General features: G+C 41.9%; 1 protein-coding gene across 2 annotated transcripts in view; it reads left to right on the top strand.

Annotated features, from left to right (window-relative positions):
• The window catches only part of LPIN1 (lipin 1), a 62,726-nt gene extending 46,694 nt beyond the window's left edge, over positions 1–16,032 (top strand). For both annotated transcript variants that reach the window (XM_077812514.1, XM_077812513.1), the window contains 6 exons: positions 1,322–1,470; positions 2,534–2,620; positions 3,373–3,525; positions 8,815–8,929; positions 9,993–10,096; positions 11,713–16,032. In XM_077812514.1, the coding sequence (XP_077668640.1) occupies positions 1,322–1,470; positions 2,534–2,620; positions 3,373–3,525; positions 8,815–8,929; positions 9,993–10,096; positions 11,713–11,872 (768 nt within the window). In that variant the 3' untranslated portion in view covers positions 11,873–16,032. The remainder of the gene's footprint in view (positions 1–1,321; positions 1,471–2,533; positions 2,621–3,372; positions 3,526–8,814; positions 8,930–9,992; positions 10,097–11,712) is intronic.
• The last annotated feature ends 1,618 nt before the right edge of the window (positions 16,033–17,650 follow it).

Genomic DNA, 17,650 nt, shown 5'->3' with positions numbered 1-17,650 from the left:
AAATGCAGCCTACAGTTAAACTCTGAAGTCTGCCTTAAGACACCAAAATAAGGGACCTGGTTTGCTTAGCACCCAACAGTTCCCATTGCACCTGTCAGAAGTCTGTGAATCTTCTGTGTCATGGATGAAATTCTGTATCTCTAGGAGGCGTGGCACAGAACTGGCAGCCCAGGTGTGGATGTGAGTGGTTTTAAGGGACCTTTGTACCCTCTCTTTCGGGTCTGCCTTTGGGATTGAAGAGGCCCTGCGAATAATTTAGACAGTGCTGGGGGACTGTCTAAGTTAGGGCAGCGTCCCTGAACTGCTTGACGGCCTGCAGTGCTGCCAGGAATTAGCACAGTGATGTGTGCTATGGTCCTTTCCCTGACAGTCCATCTGACTCTACTCCTGTCCCCAGCATGCCCCCATGCCAAGTTTTGTAAGGGAGTTCTCAGAGGACAGCCTTATGGCTGTTGTGCACAAGAAGAATCCTCCACCAACTGGAAATGAGGCGTTTAAGCCTCCTTTATGCTGCTCCAGCTCTTTTACCTGGCTTAAAGGGGCCAGGCGCTCTGTGTGTGTGTATTTTTCTCTCTCTCTCTCCCTCCTCCCTCACACATGCACACACACAGAAGACAGCAGCTTCTAAAAGAGCTGTTTATGAATTTAGTGTGACCAGGACCATATTAATTTCAGTTCCTCTGCACAGAGGTATTGTGACTAATGCTGATAAATGCTGCTGTTGCTGTTCAAGCCCAGGGTATTAATATTTGATTTGGAAAATATGGCTATTTAGGAAAATGCATTTTCTCACATACACACACACAGCTAATTAATTTTCAGAAGTAAACATACTTGTGGAATACAACATTAGGCAGCCCACCACTCCCATGTGGCTAAGTGAGAGTGTTCTCTGTAGATGGCAAGAGGTCCAGAATTTGCCTTAAGAGACAGATATGGTTTATTGGTCATGTTCTGTAACAAATTGAGAGCAGGGATATATAAATTGAGAGCAGGGGTATACAAAGCTCGTGGGGGCTTATTTTTCAGATGCAGTAGTTTTGCAGGGGCTTTAAGCCAGTCTTTTTTTGCTGCCATGATCACTTCAGGCCGTACTGTGACACTGATTGCAAAGCAGAACTCATTGTTTTTAATTCAGCTTATGAATCAAGGGCACAGCATGGCCCTTGCAGCCAAACTCTGCTTCCATTATTCAGTAGATAGTCCCATGACAGGAAGGAGATTAACACATGCCTAAGGCAATTAGCATTCTCCCATTTGTGTTTATACTATTCTGTCCATTTCACCTGCACAATTTGATCTTGCTAATAACGTTTCACAGAAAAGTCTAAAGCTCAAGAATGGCCCTAATGATGTGATCTTTAGTGTTACGACACAATATCAAGGCACGTGCCGCTGTGAAGGCACCATCTACCTATGGAATTGGGATGACAAGGTTATTATTTCTGACATCGATGGAACTATCACAAGGTAAGATGACAAACGAGGCAAGTTTTTACCTACCAGGCAATATCTCTTTCAGGCTCAAAAAATCGTTATTGACGTAGGGTTGGGGCAAGGGACCATTGTGTTCAGGCTTTGAATTTTCATGTTTAACCTGCTTTTCCATTGAAGCAAAAAACAATCCTGTTACATTGACTGGATTGTTAAAGGCTGGTATGTGCCATACTGTTGATCTGTTTGTTACTTATAGGCTTTTCTGTGGTGCTTATCACAGTAGTATCTGTGCACCTCACACATTAATGAGTTCATTGTCATGTCCCATCTGTGAGGCACGCTGGAGTGATGTTCATTCTGGTGTTAGAGATATGACAAATTCCAGAGCTAATCCAGTGGGACAAGGCAGTGTGATCTAGTGGACAGGACACCAGAATAGGAGTCAGGGGATCTGGGGTCTATATCTGCTACTGAGCTGATTGGGAATTGACTATGTCACTTCACCGTTTTGTGCCTCTGTTTCCCATCCCACCACCATGGTACACTCTGTCTGTCTTTTCTCTTTGGATTGTGAGCTTGTCAAGACAGGGACTGTCTGATTGTATCTGTGCAATGCCTTTCACAATGGACCCCTCTGTCTTGGTTGGGGCCTCTGTGTGCTACATAACATAAATAGTAATACTAAATTCATTATACTTACAACGGGGAATGTCACTGGAACCAGTAAAGCTATTTCCCTTATTTTCTAGATGGTGAACTGAGGCCCAGATCCTCAAAGGAATGTAGGTGCCCTAACTCCCAGTGAAATCAATGGGCGCTAGATGCCTTTGAGGATCTGGACCAAAGGGATTAAGCTATTTGTCAAGGTCACACAAAAGATCTGTGCCATATCTTGGACTAAAACCCTGATCTCTTGAATCTCAGGCCAGTGCATTAGCCAAAAGACTATCAGCCTGCTCTGCTAGCCAATGAATGCTTAGGAGGGCATGTATCAGTAGCACCTTTTCCTTAAAAAAAATTTGAAGTTGCCTCTGCCTGTTCTTTGGAAGTTATTTCTTGCAGTGCATTTGCTCTGTTTTTCCCCATCTTTATTCAGGTCAGATACTTTAGGCCATATTTTGCCCACTCTTGGCAAGGATTGGACGCACCAAGGGATTGCAAAGTTGTACCATAAAGTGAGCCAGTAAGTATTCAGCAAATATTTGTGTTAATTTCTCTCAATTTAAATGCAAAACCAGATTCCTGTTCACAGCTCCAGGTGTCCAGCAACTATTTACAAGAATAGTGAATATAGGAAATGTGTAAATTACACTCACAACAGGAAATTGGACAGGATGAGTAGGATCAGGCTAAATGGTGAAGGACCTTAAAAGTGAGGACAAGAAGCTTGTGCTCGATGCAGTGATGAAGGGAGTACCTGTAGAGGGATGCAAAGAGCTGATGGGGGTTGGGGAGGAGGGAAGGTTGATGGCATCAGTGTCAGAGAGAGGATTATGGTAGTCAAAATGCAAGATAAGGGCCTTTGCTATGACAAAGCCCCACAGGTGGGTTCCATTTAAAGTAAGGTTGATGCAACATTGTTGCTGGATGCATAATGTCTCTTCTTAAGAGGACTCATTTCAGTAAATGGTGCGGGATGTGATGCAAATACACAGAGCCAGATTTTATGTGGGGGCCATACAAATCTCTGATATAGATTTTCCTCTTCTGGTATAAATCAGTGAATTCATTGGAGCTATGCAGATTTTTGCTGTCTGGCTTGTAATGTTTTTACTCCTTAGTAATAATTTGTGAGTTCTTTTGGTTGAAAGAGGTTAAAGATCTGAATCTCTAATAGTCATGGCTTATGTCCTAGGCAAATAAAATATCACACAATTGTGAAAATGTCCAGCTTATTATTTAAAGTAATTTCTTCCTCGTTTGTTTGTGTAATAGAAATGGGTACAAGTTTCTGTATTGCTCGGCACGTGCTATAGGAATGGCAGACATGACGAGAGGATATTTGCACTGGGTCAACGAACGAGGAACAGTGCTACCTCAAGGACCTGTGTTGTTAAGTCCAAGCAGCTTGTTCTCAGCCTTTCACAGGTATCATTAGGTAGTAGCTTGTACCCAATACAAAATTCACCTCTTATGTGACCACTTTAAATTATTCTCAAAGTTTCCAATAGGAGTTGGTGCAGCCTTTCGTTGAAGACCAACCTCTAGTAGGCAACCAAAGTTTGCTAGTATCTTAGATGGTTACTTAAGACAGGTCTCATTTTACAGTGGTAGCCATTAAAAAAATCAGCATTTGCCAACAGATACCACCTGTTCACTACACAGTTACCATGGATATTTCTAGTTATCAGTACTTTCATGAATGCTGACTTTTTAATGGCAATCAATGTGCAATGTCTGTCAGACAGTGTACATGTTTTATGTGAATTGTTTTTTACAGAAGACTTTTGATCAATTCCAGTGGTTTTTGACGAGCTGCTTAACAAAAATGTCACATTCAGTTTCATGTGGAAATGCATATTTTACTCAGCCGTATCACAGAATATTATAAAGAGAATGTGGTTCTTTCTGATTGTGAAACTAAACTGTGTGGACACGGAAATCAAATATAATAAGTTTTTAAACACATAGCTTAACATGTCACACAGATAGTGAAACTAATATCTACTTTCTACTTCAATGAAGCTTGTTAAGTGACTACTGAAAATATTGTGGGTTATTAAGTGCTGCTATGAAAAGGTTTATTTCATTAAAATTGTTAATGGGATGTTCTTTGAAATGTTCTACTGACAATCTGCTATGTGTCAGTCAGTATCACTCAGTGTACTCTAAATATGGGAAACCTTGGATATGTTGTAGCTAGGGATAATAAAAGAGTAGCTTTCCTTGCCTTCCACTCTCCATCTCAGATATCTTCAAATGTTATTGCTTTCTGCATATATTTTAGAAAGTTGGCCAAAGGGTATCCTATCTATCTCCCCACATAAATGCTTTTAGTATCAGTGACATATAGGCTGTCACAAAATAACTGCATGTGAGTCATTCATAGAATCATAGAATAGAATCATAGAATATCAGGGTTGGAAGGGACCTCAGGAGGTCATCTAGTCCAACCCCCTGCTCAAAGCAGGACCGATCCCCAATTAAATCATCCCAGCCAGGGCTTTGTCAAGCCTGACCTTAAAAACTTCTAAGGAAGGAGATTCTACCACCTCCCTAGGTAATGCATTCCAGTGTTTCACCACCCTCTTAGTGAAAAAGATTTTCCTAATATCCAACCTAAATCTCCCCCACTGCAACTTGAGACCATTACTCCTTGTTCTGTCATCTGCTACCACTGAGAACAGTCTAGAGCCATCCTCTTTGGAACCCCCTTTCAGGTTGAAAGCAGCTATCAAATCCCCCCTCATTCTTCTCTTCCGTAGAATAAACATCCCCAGTTCCCTCAGCCTCTCCTCATAAGTCATGTGTTCCAGTCCCCTAATCATTTTTGTTGCCCTCCACTGGACTCTTTCCAATTTTTCCACATCCTTCTTGTAGTGTGGGGCCCAAAACTGGACACAGTACTCCAGATGAGGCCTCACCAATGTCGAATAGAGGGGAACGATCACGTCCCTCGATCTGCTGGCAATGCCCCTACTTATACAGCCCCAAATGCCATTGGCCTTCTTGGCATCAAGGGCACACTGTTGACTCATATCCAGCTTCTCGTCCACTGTAACCCCTAGGTCCTTTTCTGCAGAACTGCTGCTGAGCCATTCGGTCCCTAGTCTGTAGCGGTGCATGAGATTCTTCTGTCCTAACTGCAGAACTCTGCACTTGTCCTTGTTGAACCTCATCAGATTTCTTTTGGCCCAATCCTCCAATTTGTCTAGGGCCCTCTGTATCCTATCCCTACCCTCCAGCGTATCTACCTCTCCTCCCAGTTTAGTGTCATCTGCAAACTTGCTGAGGGTGCAATCCACACCATCCTCCAAATCATTTATGAAGATATTGAACAAAACCAGCCCCAGGACCGACCCTTGGAGCACTCCAATTGATACTGGCTGCCAACTAGACATGGAGCCATTGATAACGACCCGTTGAGCCTGACAATCTAGCCAGCTTTCTATCCACCTTATGGTCCATTCATCCAGCCCATACTTCTTTAACTTGCTGGCAAGAATACTGTGGGAGACAGTGTCAAAAGCTTTGCTAAAGTCAAGGAACAACACGTCCACTGCTTTCCTTTCATCCACAGAACCAGTTATCTCGTCATAGAAGGCAATTAGATTAGTCAGGCATGACTTGCCCTTGGTGAATCCATGCTGACTGTTCCTGATCACTTTCCTCTCCTCTAAGTGCTTCAGAACTGATTCCTTGAGGACCTGTTCCATGATTTTTCCAGGGACTGAGGTGAGGCTGACTGGCCTGTAGTTCCCCGGATCCTCCTTCTTCCCTTTTTTAAAGATGGGCACTACATTAGCCTTTTTCCAGTCGTCCGGGACTTCTCCCGATTGCCATGAGTTTTCAAAGATAATGGCCAATGGCTCTGCAATCACGTCCGCCAACTCCTTTAGCACCCTCGGATGCAGCGCATCCGGCCCCATGGACTTGTGCACGTCCAGCTTTTCTAAATAGTCCCGAACCACTTCTTTCTCCACAGAGGGCTGGTCACCTCCTCCCCATGCTGTGCTGCCCAGTGCAGTAGTCTGGGAGCTGACCTTGTTCGTGAAGACAGAGGCAACAAAAGCATTGAGTACATTAGCTTTTTCCACATCCTCTGTCACTAGGTTGCCTTCCTCATTCAGTAAAGGGCCCACACTTTCCTTGACTTTCTTCTTCTTGCTAACATACCTGAAGAAACCCTTCTTGTTACTCTTAACATCTCTTACTAGCTGCAACTCCAGGTGTGATTTGGCCTTCCTGATATCACTCCTGCATGCCCGAGCAATATTTTTATACTCATCCCTGGTCATTTGTCCAATCTTCCACTTCTTGTAAGCTTCTTTTTTGTATTTAAGATCAGCAAGGATTTCACTGTTAAGCCAAGCTGGTCGCCTGGCATATTTACTATTCTTTCTACACATCGGGATGGTTTGTCCCTGTAAGCTCAATAAGAATTCTTTAAAATACAGCCAGCTCTCCTGGACTCCTTTCCCCCTCATGTTATTCTCCCAGGGGATCTTGCCCATCAGTTCCCTGAGGGAGTCAAAGTCTGCTTTTCTGAAGTCCAGGGTCCGTATTCTGCTGCTTTCCTTTCTTCCTTGTGTCAGGATCCTGAACTTGACCATCTCATGGTCACTGCCTCCCAGGTTCCCATCCACTTTAGCTTCCCCTACTAATTCTTCCCGGTTTGTGAGCAGCAGGTCAAGAAGAGCTCTGCCCCTAGTTGGTTCCTCCAGCACTCGCACCAGGAAATTGTCCCCTACCGTTTCCAAAAACTTCCTGGATTGTCTGTGCACTGCTGTATTGCTCTCCCAGCATATATTAGGGTGATTGAAGTTTCCCATGAGAACCAGGGCGTGCGATCTAGTAACTTCTGTGAGTTGCCGGAAGAAAGCCTCGTCCACCTCATCCACCTGGTCCGGTGGTCTATAGTAGACTCCCACCACGACATCACCCTTGTTGCTCACACTTCTAAACTTAATCCATTCTTAGTGATAGATTTAACCAGCATGGCTTTTGGGGAGTTCTGGCTCAGGGTTTGTGTGGGTTGGGGAAAGTTGGCTTTCCTCCCACCTTTGTGCCTCCTTGATCCCTGAGTCATCTGGGGAGCTGCTTCAACTCCTGATACAATTTAGAGCTACCTGAAGGTTGGCCTAGCTTGTACTTGGCTGCCTGTTGCTCCGCCCATACAGCTGCCAATAGCCAGAGTCCAACAGCACTCCAGCCATGCCTCAGTTTCCCTGGTATCATTCCATAGGTGTGCTCCTGGGCTGGGGTCTGCTATGTGGAATGATGCAGGGCCAGCTACACCAACTCTGCACGTGCAGGATTCTCTCTCTCTCGGGAATTCGCTCGGGGACAACTCTGTCACCTGTTTGGTCCCATTTTGCCAAGAGAGGCAGTTGTGAAAGGGCTGCAGCCCAGAGATGAACTGGCTCCTCTATTCATTATTCCGTAATGAAGCACTAAAGAGAATTAGAAGATGCATTTGTCTTTACTTACCTCTAATTGTCATTGATGGATGACCTCGCCAGTGGAAGTAGCTTAATTGGAGGTAGTCCTTTGGATCTGGTACATGGTGAAATTTAAATCCCAGAGAGAGCGTAGAGAAGCTATACAAAGGGAAGGCCATTATAATCTATTGACCCATTCTGTAGTTTTCAGTAAGGCAGTTTATATCATTATATTACATATACCATACATCTTTATTTAGAAATTGCTGTTGTCATAAATATAAAGGGAAGGGTAAACCCCTTAGTTAAAGGTAACCTCGCTGGCACCTGACCAAAATGACCAATGAGGAGACAAGATACTTTCAAAAGCTGGGAGGAGGGAGAAAAAAAAAGGGTTTGTGTCTGTCTGTATGCTGCTTTTGCTGGGGACAGAACAGGAATGGAGTCTTAGAACTTTTAGTAAGTAATCTAGCTAGGTATGTGTTAGATTATGATTTCTTTAAATGGCTGAGAAAATAGCTGTGCTGAATAGAATGAATATTCCTGTCTGTGTGTCTTTTTTGTAACTTAAGGTTTTACCTAGAGGGATTCTCTATGTTTTAAAACTAATTACCCTGTAAGGTATTCACCATCCTGATTTTACAGAGGTGATTCTTTTCTTTTTACTTCTATTAAAAGTCTTCTTGTAAGGAAACTGAATGCTTTTTCATTGTTCTAAGATCCAAGTGTTTGGGTCTGTGGTCACCTATGCAAATTGGTGAGGATTTTTACCAAACCTTCCCCAGGAAGTGGGGTGCAAGGGTTGGGAGGATTTTTGGGGGAAAGACGTGTCCAAACTCCGTTTTTTCAGGAACCCACATAAAGTTTGGTGGTGGCAGTGGAAATCCAAGGGCAAAGGGTAAAATAATTTGTACCTTGGGGAAGTTTTAATCTAAGCTGGTAAAAGTAAGCTTAGGAGGTTTTCATGCAGGTCCCCACATCTGTACCCTAGAGTTCAGAGTGGGGAAGGAACCTTGACAGCTGTCTATATTTCATTACCCTTGTTTAGTAGCCACATCTTTACCACACTGTTTTTAATAAAAGTACCTTTGTTTAGGAGGCTTGTTTTTACTGTGAACTTTATCTGTGCAAACATCTACATTTAATAGGAGCCCTGGCTTCTAAATGAAGTTGTATGGACGTTTTCAGTGCTAGAATCTGACTAGATGAAATGTATTACATAAAATAAAAATAAAATAGGGGATGTATTTATGAAATACCTCCTTTTTTATTTTAGGGAAGTGATAGAAAAGAAGCCAGAAAAATTTAAAGTTCAGTGTCTGACAGACATCAAACATTTGTTTCATCCGAACACAGAACCCTTTTATGCTGCCTTTGGAAACAGACCTGCCGTAAGTAATAGCTGCAATTATTTTTGACTATGAAATGGAAAAGTGCTGTTGTTGTTATTCAGTATTTCTTTTGTGGTAATGCCTCAGGACCTCAAATAGGAATTAAGGCCACATTTTATTAGGCCCTGTAAAAACGAATAATGTAAAGTCAGTATATCTCAGTCAGAGACTTCACAGTTTAGGATGTGGATGATATTCAATAGGTGAATAAAGAGACAAACATGGAGGGCAAGGTAGCAGTAGAGACATATGTATTTGCATAAGTTAGCAGTCCCAGCAATCCCAGGTCGTTGACAGCTTAACTGTATTTAAAATCTGTAAAGTTATTTGAAAACACTGAGAACAATGCCTTTCTTCGGCGCTGTTAGAAATGTGTGTCCAAATTCCACTCCCATTCACACAGCACAACCCCAGTGAGCAACGTGTGGTTGGTGTAGTATAAACCAAGGCAAAATTTGGCAGGTGAAAGTCAGAGGGACTTAGACTCCAAAGTTACTTAGCCAGTTTTGAAAATTGTACCCCTGTGTCTGTTTAATCTCCTCTAGTAATTATGATAACTTGGGGCTTGTCTACAGAATACATAAGCGCACAGCAGTGGGGAGTAAATTCTAATCTGCACTAGTGTGTAGCATGCTAACAAGCCCATCTGGATCTTGCTGCCCTACACTAAAAGTTCCCTAGTGCACATTAACAGAAACCATTTTACAAACAGCACTATGTTAATGTGCACTAGGGAACTTGTCATACATGTCAGCAGGGTCCACATGGGCCACTAAATGTATGACATGCTGGACAAGAATTTACACTTTCCTGGTGCACACTAATGCACCATGTAGACAAGCTCTTAGTTCCTATAGATTTTGTTAGGCTTAGTTAATGTTAGTAACATGCTATGAGAGCTTCTGATGCAGGATAACACATATATTCAGTACCAATACTATGCACTTCAGTATTCTTTATATATTATTCTGCACTATATATTCTATAAAGAATAAAATGTATTGTGCAAAGGCAGAAGTATGGTTTAATTTTTTTTAAGTTTAAGTTTTTTCTTTTTTGCCAGGACGTTTATTCCTACAAGCAAGTGGGGGTCTCTTTAAACAGAATATTCACAGTTAATCCCAAAGGAGAACTTATACAAGAGCATGCAAAAACCAACATCTCATCGTAAGTAGTACTTCATGGGCCAAATTCATCACCCAGTTGACAATGAGAGTTAAACCAAGAATTTATTTGGCTCTATTTTAGCAAAGGTTTCCTCGAAATGTTTAAAATGAAATATTTGGATTGATATAACAGTTGATTACTTTAATACCAAGTCTCCACTTGACATTATTTGAACTAACAAGAAAGATACTCACTGAGCCAGCAAATAAAATAAACCTTTTTTTTTTTTTTATTTGCTTATAGGGATGCTGTCCGCTTCTAGTGCAGTCAGTTTCAAAAATAAGTTAAATGTAGTTTTCCGAGTCCCTCTGCCATGTTTTGTGATCTTTAAATAATTCTTTCTTTAACGTTTCCCCTTGTCAGGGTTTCTATGCAAAAGACTTGGGCAAACAAAAGCTGAAACTAACTATACGGTGGGCACAGCTAAAAGTGGCTATACACAAATCCCTGTCCAATTGAAGTTAATGGGAATTTTCCAGAGTTTAAACGAACTGAAGGCTTGATTTTGGAAGCACTTGCACACACTAGACATCCCATTACAGTCAACAGAACTACTCACATGAGCAGGGTTCTACAATCAGGCCCTGAACAAATATAAATAACTATATTTTTCTCTTTCAGTTATAGGAACCTAAGGGTAAACTGGTACCAATAGTGGATAGAAAAAAAATCAGACAAATGTAGATTTAAATGTGTGTGTCCCTTTAATTCTGTTAGTGTCTATGAGCCAGAATGTGAACCTCTTATTCATACTGGTGGACAGTTATTCACAAGAGCATTCCCATTGACTCAGTAACACTGCTTGTATGAGTAACTGCTCACTAGTGTGAGTGAGGGTTCATACTCCTTATATCTGAGAGGTACACAGAATGTTCACAGCAGGTTACAAAGACATTTTTAAAAAATCATTTTATAGAGTTACAGGTAGAGGGGGAAAAAAAAGAAATAGTGCATATAGTTATCACGCTACAGTCACTGCACGTGAGCAATCCTGGAACAGTAGCAGGATTGTTACAACGTGGTGGTCTGATAAATGTCAGGATGCTGCAGTGAGTCAGCCAGGTGGAAAGAATATGGTTTGAGACACTGAAACCTCATAAACATTTTAGTCCAAATTTTCAACAGTGACTAATGATTTTTGGGTGCCTGCAATCCTGGGTTCTCCACTTGAGACACCTGAAAGGGGCCAGATTGTCAGAGAGTGAGTACTCAGCTCTTTTAGAAAAAAATGAAGCCTCTTTAGGATGTCTCAAGTTGGGGACCCAGTAAAGGAGAAACCGCAAATTTCTAGTCACTTCTGAAAATCTGGGCCTTAATGGTTGTTTTTTTTTAATAAATAATTCTTCTATGTGGGCTTCACCACCTAACCATTTCCAAAATAAGCTGCGATAAACTCTGTTTTCCAACACATAACCCTTTGAACATCACTGCTCAAAATGAATGCCGATGAAGGGGTGGAAGCCAGCTGGTTGGACTGATCATTTTGTGCAGATGAGCTTTAAATTGTATTGGTAACATGCATTAGGGTTCCTAGAGCCTTAGGTGGGCATCTTTATTTTTAAATCAAAATAAATAAACAATCCGAGATGATTTAAACAGTATTTTTCCCCCCCCAGTTACGTCAGACTCTGTGAGGTGGTTGATCACCTGTTTCCTTTGCTGAAAAGAAGCCATTCTTCAGACTTCCCTTGTTCTGATACCTACAGTCAGTTCACGTACTGGAGGGAACCACTACCACCTTTTGAAAACCAGGATATTCTTCCGTCCTCATCTTAAATTCACCTACAGCCTCTTGGCCTCAGTTCAAAGGACTGGTCATCTTATATTTAAAGGACACAGCTTGGTTTTTGCCTTGGACAGATCAGCTGGAATATGTGCTATTGTGAGCATTGTATTCATTTGTTAAAAGCAAATTTGGAACTGTGTTTCCACGCTTAAAGTCACATTTCCAATGATTAGGAATGGGAGTGGTGGTTCCAACTTCTCAGCCAACATGCTCAAAATGTGCAACAGTCTTCTTAAAAAAAAGATCAATTACAAGTGCAATGATACTGGTTTTCAGTTAAAAATACGATAAGATTTAGTTAAAAAACCCCACCAGTGGTTCTCAACCTTTTCCACACCATGTCTGCCATGAGCCACCTTCCCATTGAGCCAGAACCCCCTTCCATTTAGCAGGATGGGAAGGGCAGGGTTTCAACACCCTGACACCAGTTTGTATGTCTGTCTGTACAGGTTGCAACCTCTGTCAAATTAAAAATCCCTCATTTAAAAGAACGGACAGTAATCCACTCCCAAACAAGCATAGGATCGTATAAGAGTTATTGGGACAAAACTTTAGCTGGTTTAAATTGGCTTTTTTTTTAAATAAATAATAAATAATGCACAGTGTGAATTGAAAGTAAGGGAAATCCAAAAGCATTTGGATTAAGGCAAAGTGTAAGTATACAAGTGGAAGAATTCGACCCATTAGGTGAAATCTTGGCCTGGTTGAAGTAAATGGCAAAACTCCTGTTGCCATCAGTAAGGTCAAGATTTTACCCATTGATTGCACTGAGTGGCACTTTGCTGGAGCTGACAGCTTCAAGGGATTTGTCAAAACTGAAAAGTATTTTGTGAAGCATTTTCTATGGCTAAAATGTGAACTTGCTGCTGGTTAAGGATGCATCTCATGATTTCAGTTGTGTGTGCTTTGCAGTACATCTGGCCATCTTTGGCATCAATGAAATCTTCCTTTTTGTTTTCAGTTCTGTACCTGAAAACTTCTTTTCTCATTTGCACAGACACTGGTTGTAGGTACTGCTCTTTTATGTTACTTACTTTTCAATGCCTTAAATTTTACCTGTGTGCATTGGAGTCAATATTGCAGATCATTTGAGAGCATTTTTCAAATAATGTACTGCAGTACTTTGCTTTAAATTGTAACTGCAACTGGCCATGTGCCAAATGATCAAAACATTTGCGTTTGGAGATAAATAATAAAATGATTATCTTTTTTTATTTTTAAAGATATTTGGCTGGGGGTATGTCCAAAGCATAATTGCTTTCTGAAAATGGTATCATGGGATTCCATATTTAGTGTATTTCAGTTTCTCCCATGTTAAATTTGCTCAGTTTAAAAGGAAAGGCTAGACCCTGCTCCTGATTTAACTCAATGGAAGTTTTGCCACTGGCAGTGGGAAATAGATTGGTGCCCTAAAATATGGATTTTTCTAACTGCTGGCCCTGCATACTGACTTATTTTGGATGTTAAAGTCAAGGGGCCAATTCACATTGCTCTGCATCTTGAGAAATCATTTACACAAGTGCCCAAAGACTTTCCTTCTTGTGCAGCATCACTGGATCTCTGACCCACGAAAAGAATATTTCAGGTGCATGTATGCTGTACTTAAGTCAGAATTAGTGCACAAGGAGGAAAAACACATTTTGACTTTCAGTTCGTAGGTCAAGTGTGCTGGGCTGGCAGTTTTAAACAAAAACAAATATCTTTTTTATTGTAAACTGAACAAATTTGGTATTGAGTCCCTGAGACACCATCAATGTGGGCCTCAGGGTGCCAATTTTAGAGAGTCAGTCTCTAACTACAACCACACTGTAATTTATATGATGTGACTCTTGGCTGTATAAGCAAGGGATTAGGAGTAGTGATGTGATTTTCTCTGTATAAAGCCTCAATGAGACCATTGCTACAATATGTCATACAGGTTTTGATGACCACATTTTAAAAAGATGTTCAAAAATGGGGAAGGGTTCAGAAAAGAGTTAGAAAAATGATTCAGGGAATGGAGAAAATGCCTGAGAGTGAGGGATTTAAAGGGCTTAGTCTGTTTAGTTTAGCAAAAAGAAGATTGAGAGGTGATTTAATTACAGCATATGAGGAGGAGAAAATACTGGATATTAAAGGGCTCTTTAATCTAGCAGAGAAAGGAAAACAGGAGCCAACAGCAGGAAACTGAAGCCAGACAAATTCAAATTGGAAATAAGGCACCATTTTTTAACATGGGAGTGTGGGTTCTCCATCTCTTGATATCTTGAAATCAGGGCTGGATGCCTTTCTAAAAGATATGTTTTAGCCAAATACAAGTTATTAGGCTCTGTAGCAAAGCGAGACACACCGGTGTGGCACCACCTGCTGGTCGTCTTGGGAATTAGCTCGATTCCAGCCCAGAGCACCCTCTGCAGGCTGGTGGCTCACCTGCCTCAGGCCCCGTGTCCCTCCTGGACCCCAGTGCCCCTTTACCTTCAGGTTCTGCCCCGGCAGTACCCCCTCCCAGGGAAACCCCCCACCCTCTAAACCCACCTTGCCTCAGTGGCTACTGCCAGTCATCATCTAGTCCCCACTCACTGGGGCAAACTGCAGTCTGTCATGGCCACTCATTGGCAAGGAGTTGGACCAGCTGCCTCTGACTATCCCTGGGCTGCACCTCTGCAACCCCAGTACCTGCTTTGGCTTTTAGCAAGGCTCCCCAGCTCCTCTTGCCTTTCCCCAGCACTGCCCTGCTTCAGATACCATCCTCTCAGGCAGCTAGCCCTTCCCACTCCAGGGCTAGAGTGAGACCCCCCCCAATTCCTGGCCCCCGGCCCTCTTATAAGCTGGCCACACTTGTTGTCAGCTACTCCCTCAGCTTCCCCCAGCTGTTCTCACTCCATTTCCCAGCTGCAGCCAGGGCTGCTTTTAACCGCCGTTCTGCGAGAGTGGGGAGATGACCCACTACAGGCTCAATACAGGGGTGTAAAATTTAATTGCCTGTGATGTACAGGAAGTCAGGATGGATGATCTAATGACCCCTGCTGTCCTTAAGCTGTATGAAACTATGAAATATTCTTTGTAGATATTATTTATGACCCCCCTGTCATTAACTCTTGAGTTACCGGATGAACATATTAGCCATAGCCTGTCTGTATTTATTTTGCTAATGGCCTGTTGTAGTGCATTTATGATATAAAAAATTCCTAGCCACTTGATAAGATGCACTCAGTTCAGTTACCCTCCTGCAGTACTTAGGGCCTAACTTTCAGAGCTGAGCAACTGGAACTCCCATTGATCTCACCCATAGTGAAACGCATCTGAAAGGCAGGTCCATAGCATTTATTTGCTGATGTGCCAATAAGTAGTGAATCCAGTTTTAATCACTTTTTGGTATTGGAAACAAAATGGCAGTGTAGATGAGTAGCTGATCTAAACCATTTCAGTTTGAAGACCCTACTACACTAGGGGACATTGTGCTCTGTCGAAGTTTGACTGTAGCCGTCTAAACACCCAAAGGTATATATTACTCTTAGCTAATATTTATTAAATTGGCTCATGGGGAGAACAGTTTGGAAAATCAAAAGCTTGTTCTGTTAGCAACAAAAGATTTTGCTCCATTTTATAATATTTTTTAAGTGTACACTATAGTTTGCTTTGGCTGTCAGGCAGTTGTCTGCCTACATCTTTAAACTGGATTATTCATTCATAAAGAACAAAGTGGAATGGTTAAAGGAATTCTTACTCTTTCCGTGAAAGAAAAATGGTGCCTGCTTTCAGTGTAATGGTGGTTTCTGTTACAGAAAGAATACTTTTTGCTAACATAGTGCAAATGCAAACACCCAAACCGCAATGTGCTCTATTTCTACAATAGACATATTATAAACTAGACTGTGGGGTGGTGACTATTGTTTATTTTCATGAATCTGATGACTGTCCCACTCAACACGGGTGGTCATAGGAGGGGGAGGATAATATATGCATCTTATCAGTTATATCAAAGCTAAAATTTATTGACAGCTTTTGGGGTTGGGGGAATGTTTTATTTTATATTTTGGTTTGGCTCATCATTTCTATTTCTATTTATATACAGGATTTGCTCTGTCTAATGCACTGATGGAAATCATTGTAACACCTCATTTTGATGTGCTGAATGCAAAGACGTTAAAGATATATTGTAATAAACGCAAACAGCTGAAAAATAATTTTCTGCCATTTCAGTTCTTTGACATCTTAAAAATGGTCAGCTGTGGCCTTGTGTCTTTTGGCCAACTTGAAAGAATATTGTGTTGTGTGATAATTGTGTCCATTAGTAATGGCTTGTCTTTTTTCAGGGTTACCTGCTATCACATCCAGCATTTGTAGTATTCACCCTGTGGCATTGCAGAGAGCCCGGGAGCCAAAGCTAATGGAAGATGCCATTGAAGGTGGCCTGGCCAGACTGCCTCTGTTCTCCCACTAGTCCTGGCTGTCAAAAAGCACTTAGTGTCTGGAGCAGCCAGGCAGACATTAGAGCAGTGGTTCTCAAACTTTTGTACTGGTGACCCCTTTCACGTAGCAAGCCTCTGAGTGTGACCCCCGTTATAAATCAAAAACACTTTTTAATATATTTAACACCATTATAAATGCTGGAGGCAAAGTGGTGTTTGGGGTGGAGGCTGACAGCTTGCAACCCTCCCACGTAATAACCTCGTGACCCCCTGCGGGGCCCCAACCCCCAGTTTGAGAACTCCTGCATTAGAGCAACCCTGATGCTAACTTATTGCAGGGACCAAAAAGGCCTCCAGGGCTTGATCCAAAATTACAGAGCTGCAAAGGCCTAAAGCCAGATCTTTGGCTCCTCCACCCCGATCCATCCCGCCTGTCCTCAAGTCCTGGCCTGAGCACAGCTCAAAATCTGGGCCTGGGTGTCTAACTCACATCCTTCAAGTTTGACTGAGACCCTGGATACATAAGGGTCTGGTTATGTCCCAGTGAAGGCAATAGGAGTACTGTCATTGGCTGCAATGGGAGCAGGACTGCACAGTAAGGGTTGTTTTGTTTTCTGTTCCAGTGCTGAGAAATAGACAAGAAAAATAATTGCTGCTATTTATGAGAACACAAAAAATGCATTGCGCTTCCTCTGCTGGATTTGCTGAAAAAATAATGACCAATCAGTTCTCCATGCTGCCAGGCTGGCATTAGTTGATGATTAAAAAATAAAAATGTTTGGAGTTAAGAAGCTTCTACAGCAGCTGAAGTTCAGTTCAAAATTGTGAAAAAAGCCATGTTTGGACAGTCCACACTCATGGCAGCACCAGGCCTCTCTGTTGTCTGTGAAGCTCTGACCTGTGTAAAAGTTTACCCTAAAGTTCTGGAGATGGGTTTGAAACAAGGGTGCTTTTCAAATTAATAATCACAGAAATGACACCTTCGCCTTTACAAAGCAGACTTTATAAGGACCTATTTATTGCTCCTGGGATATCCTGTGAACAAAGGATGCATAAAAAGTTTGAGGTAACAAACTTTCAGAGGAGCTGCGCACTTAAAACTGCCTCGTGGTGTTACAATGGAAGAAGGAACATTTCCCTTTAAATATACAGGTCTAGACAATTGGAGTGCTTAATGTGCTTTGCAAATGGCACCAAATACCTTGGGAGAGATTTTTGCAAGATGTAAAACCAAATACAAGAAACTACTTTGTTCAATATTCAGGACCAAATATAAGCACTTGGAAATATGAGGCCTTCAACTCACCCTCTTGTGTACACCCAAGCTGGGCACCATTTTAAAAGACCTTCTCTGTGTGTATCCACAGTAAAGATACG

The sequence above is a fragment of the Eretmochelys imbricata genome, chromosome 3 (genome assembly GCF_965152235.1).
Source record: "Eretmochelys imbricata isolate rEreImb1 chromosome 3, rEreImb1.hap1, whole genome shotgun sequence".
Taxonomy (NCBI): Eukaryota; Metazoa; Chordata; order Testudines; family Cheloniidae; genus Eretmochelys; species Eretmochelys imbricata.
This window is presented reverse-complemented; position numbering and strand designations above follow the sequence as displayed.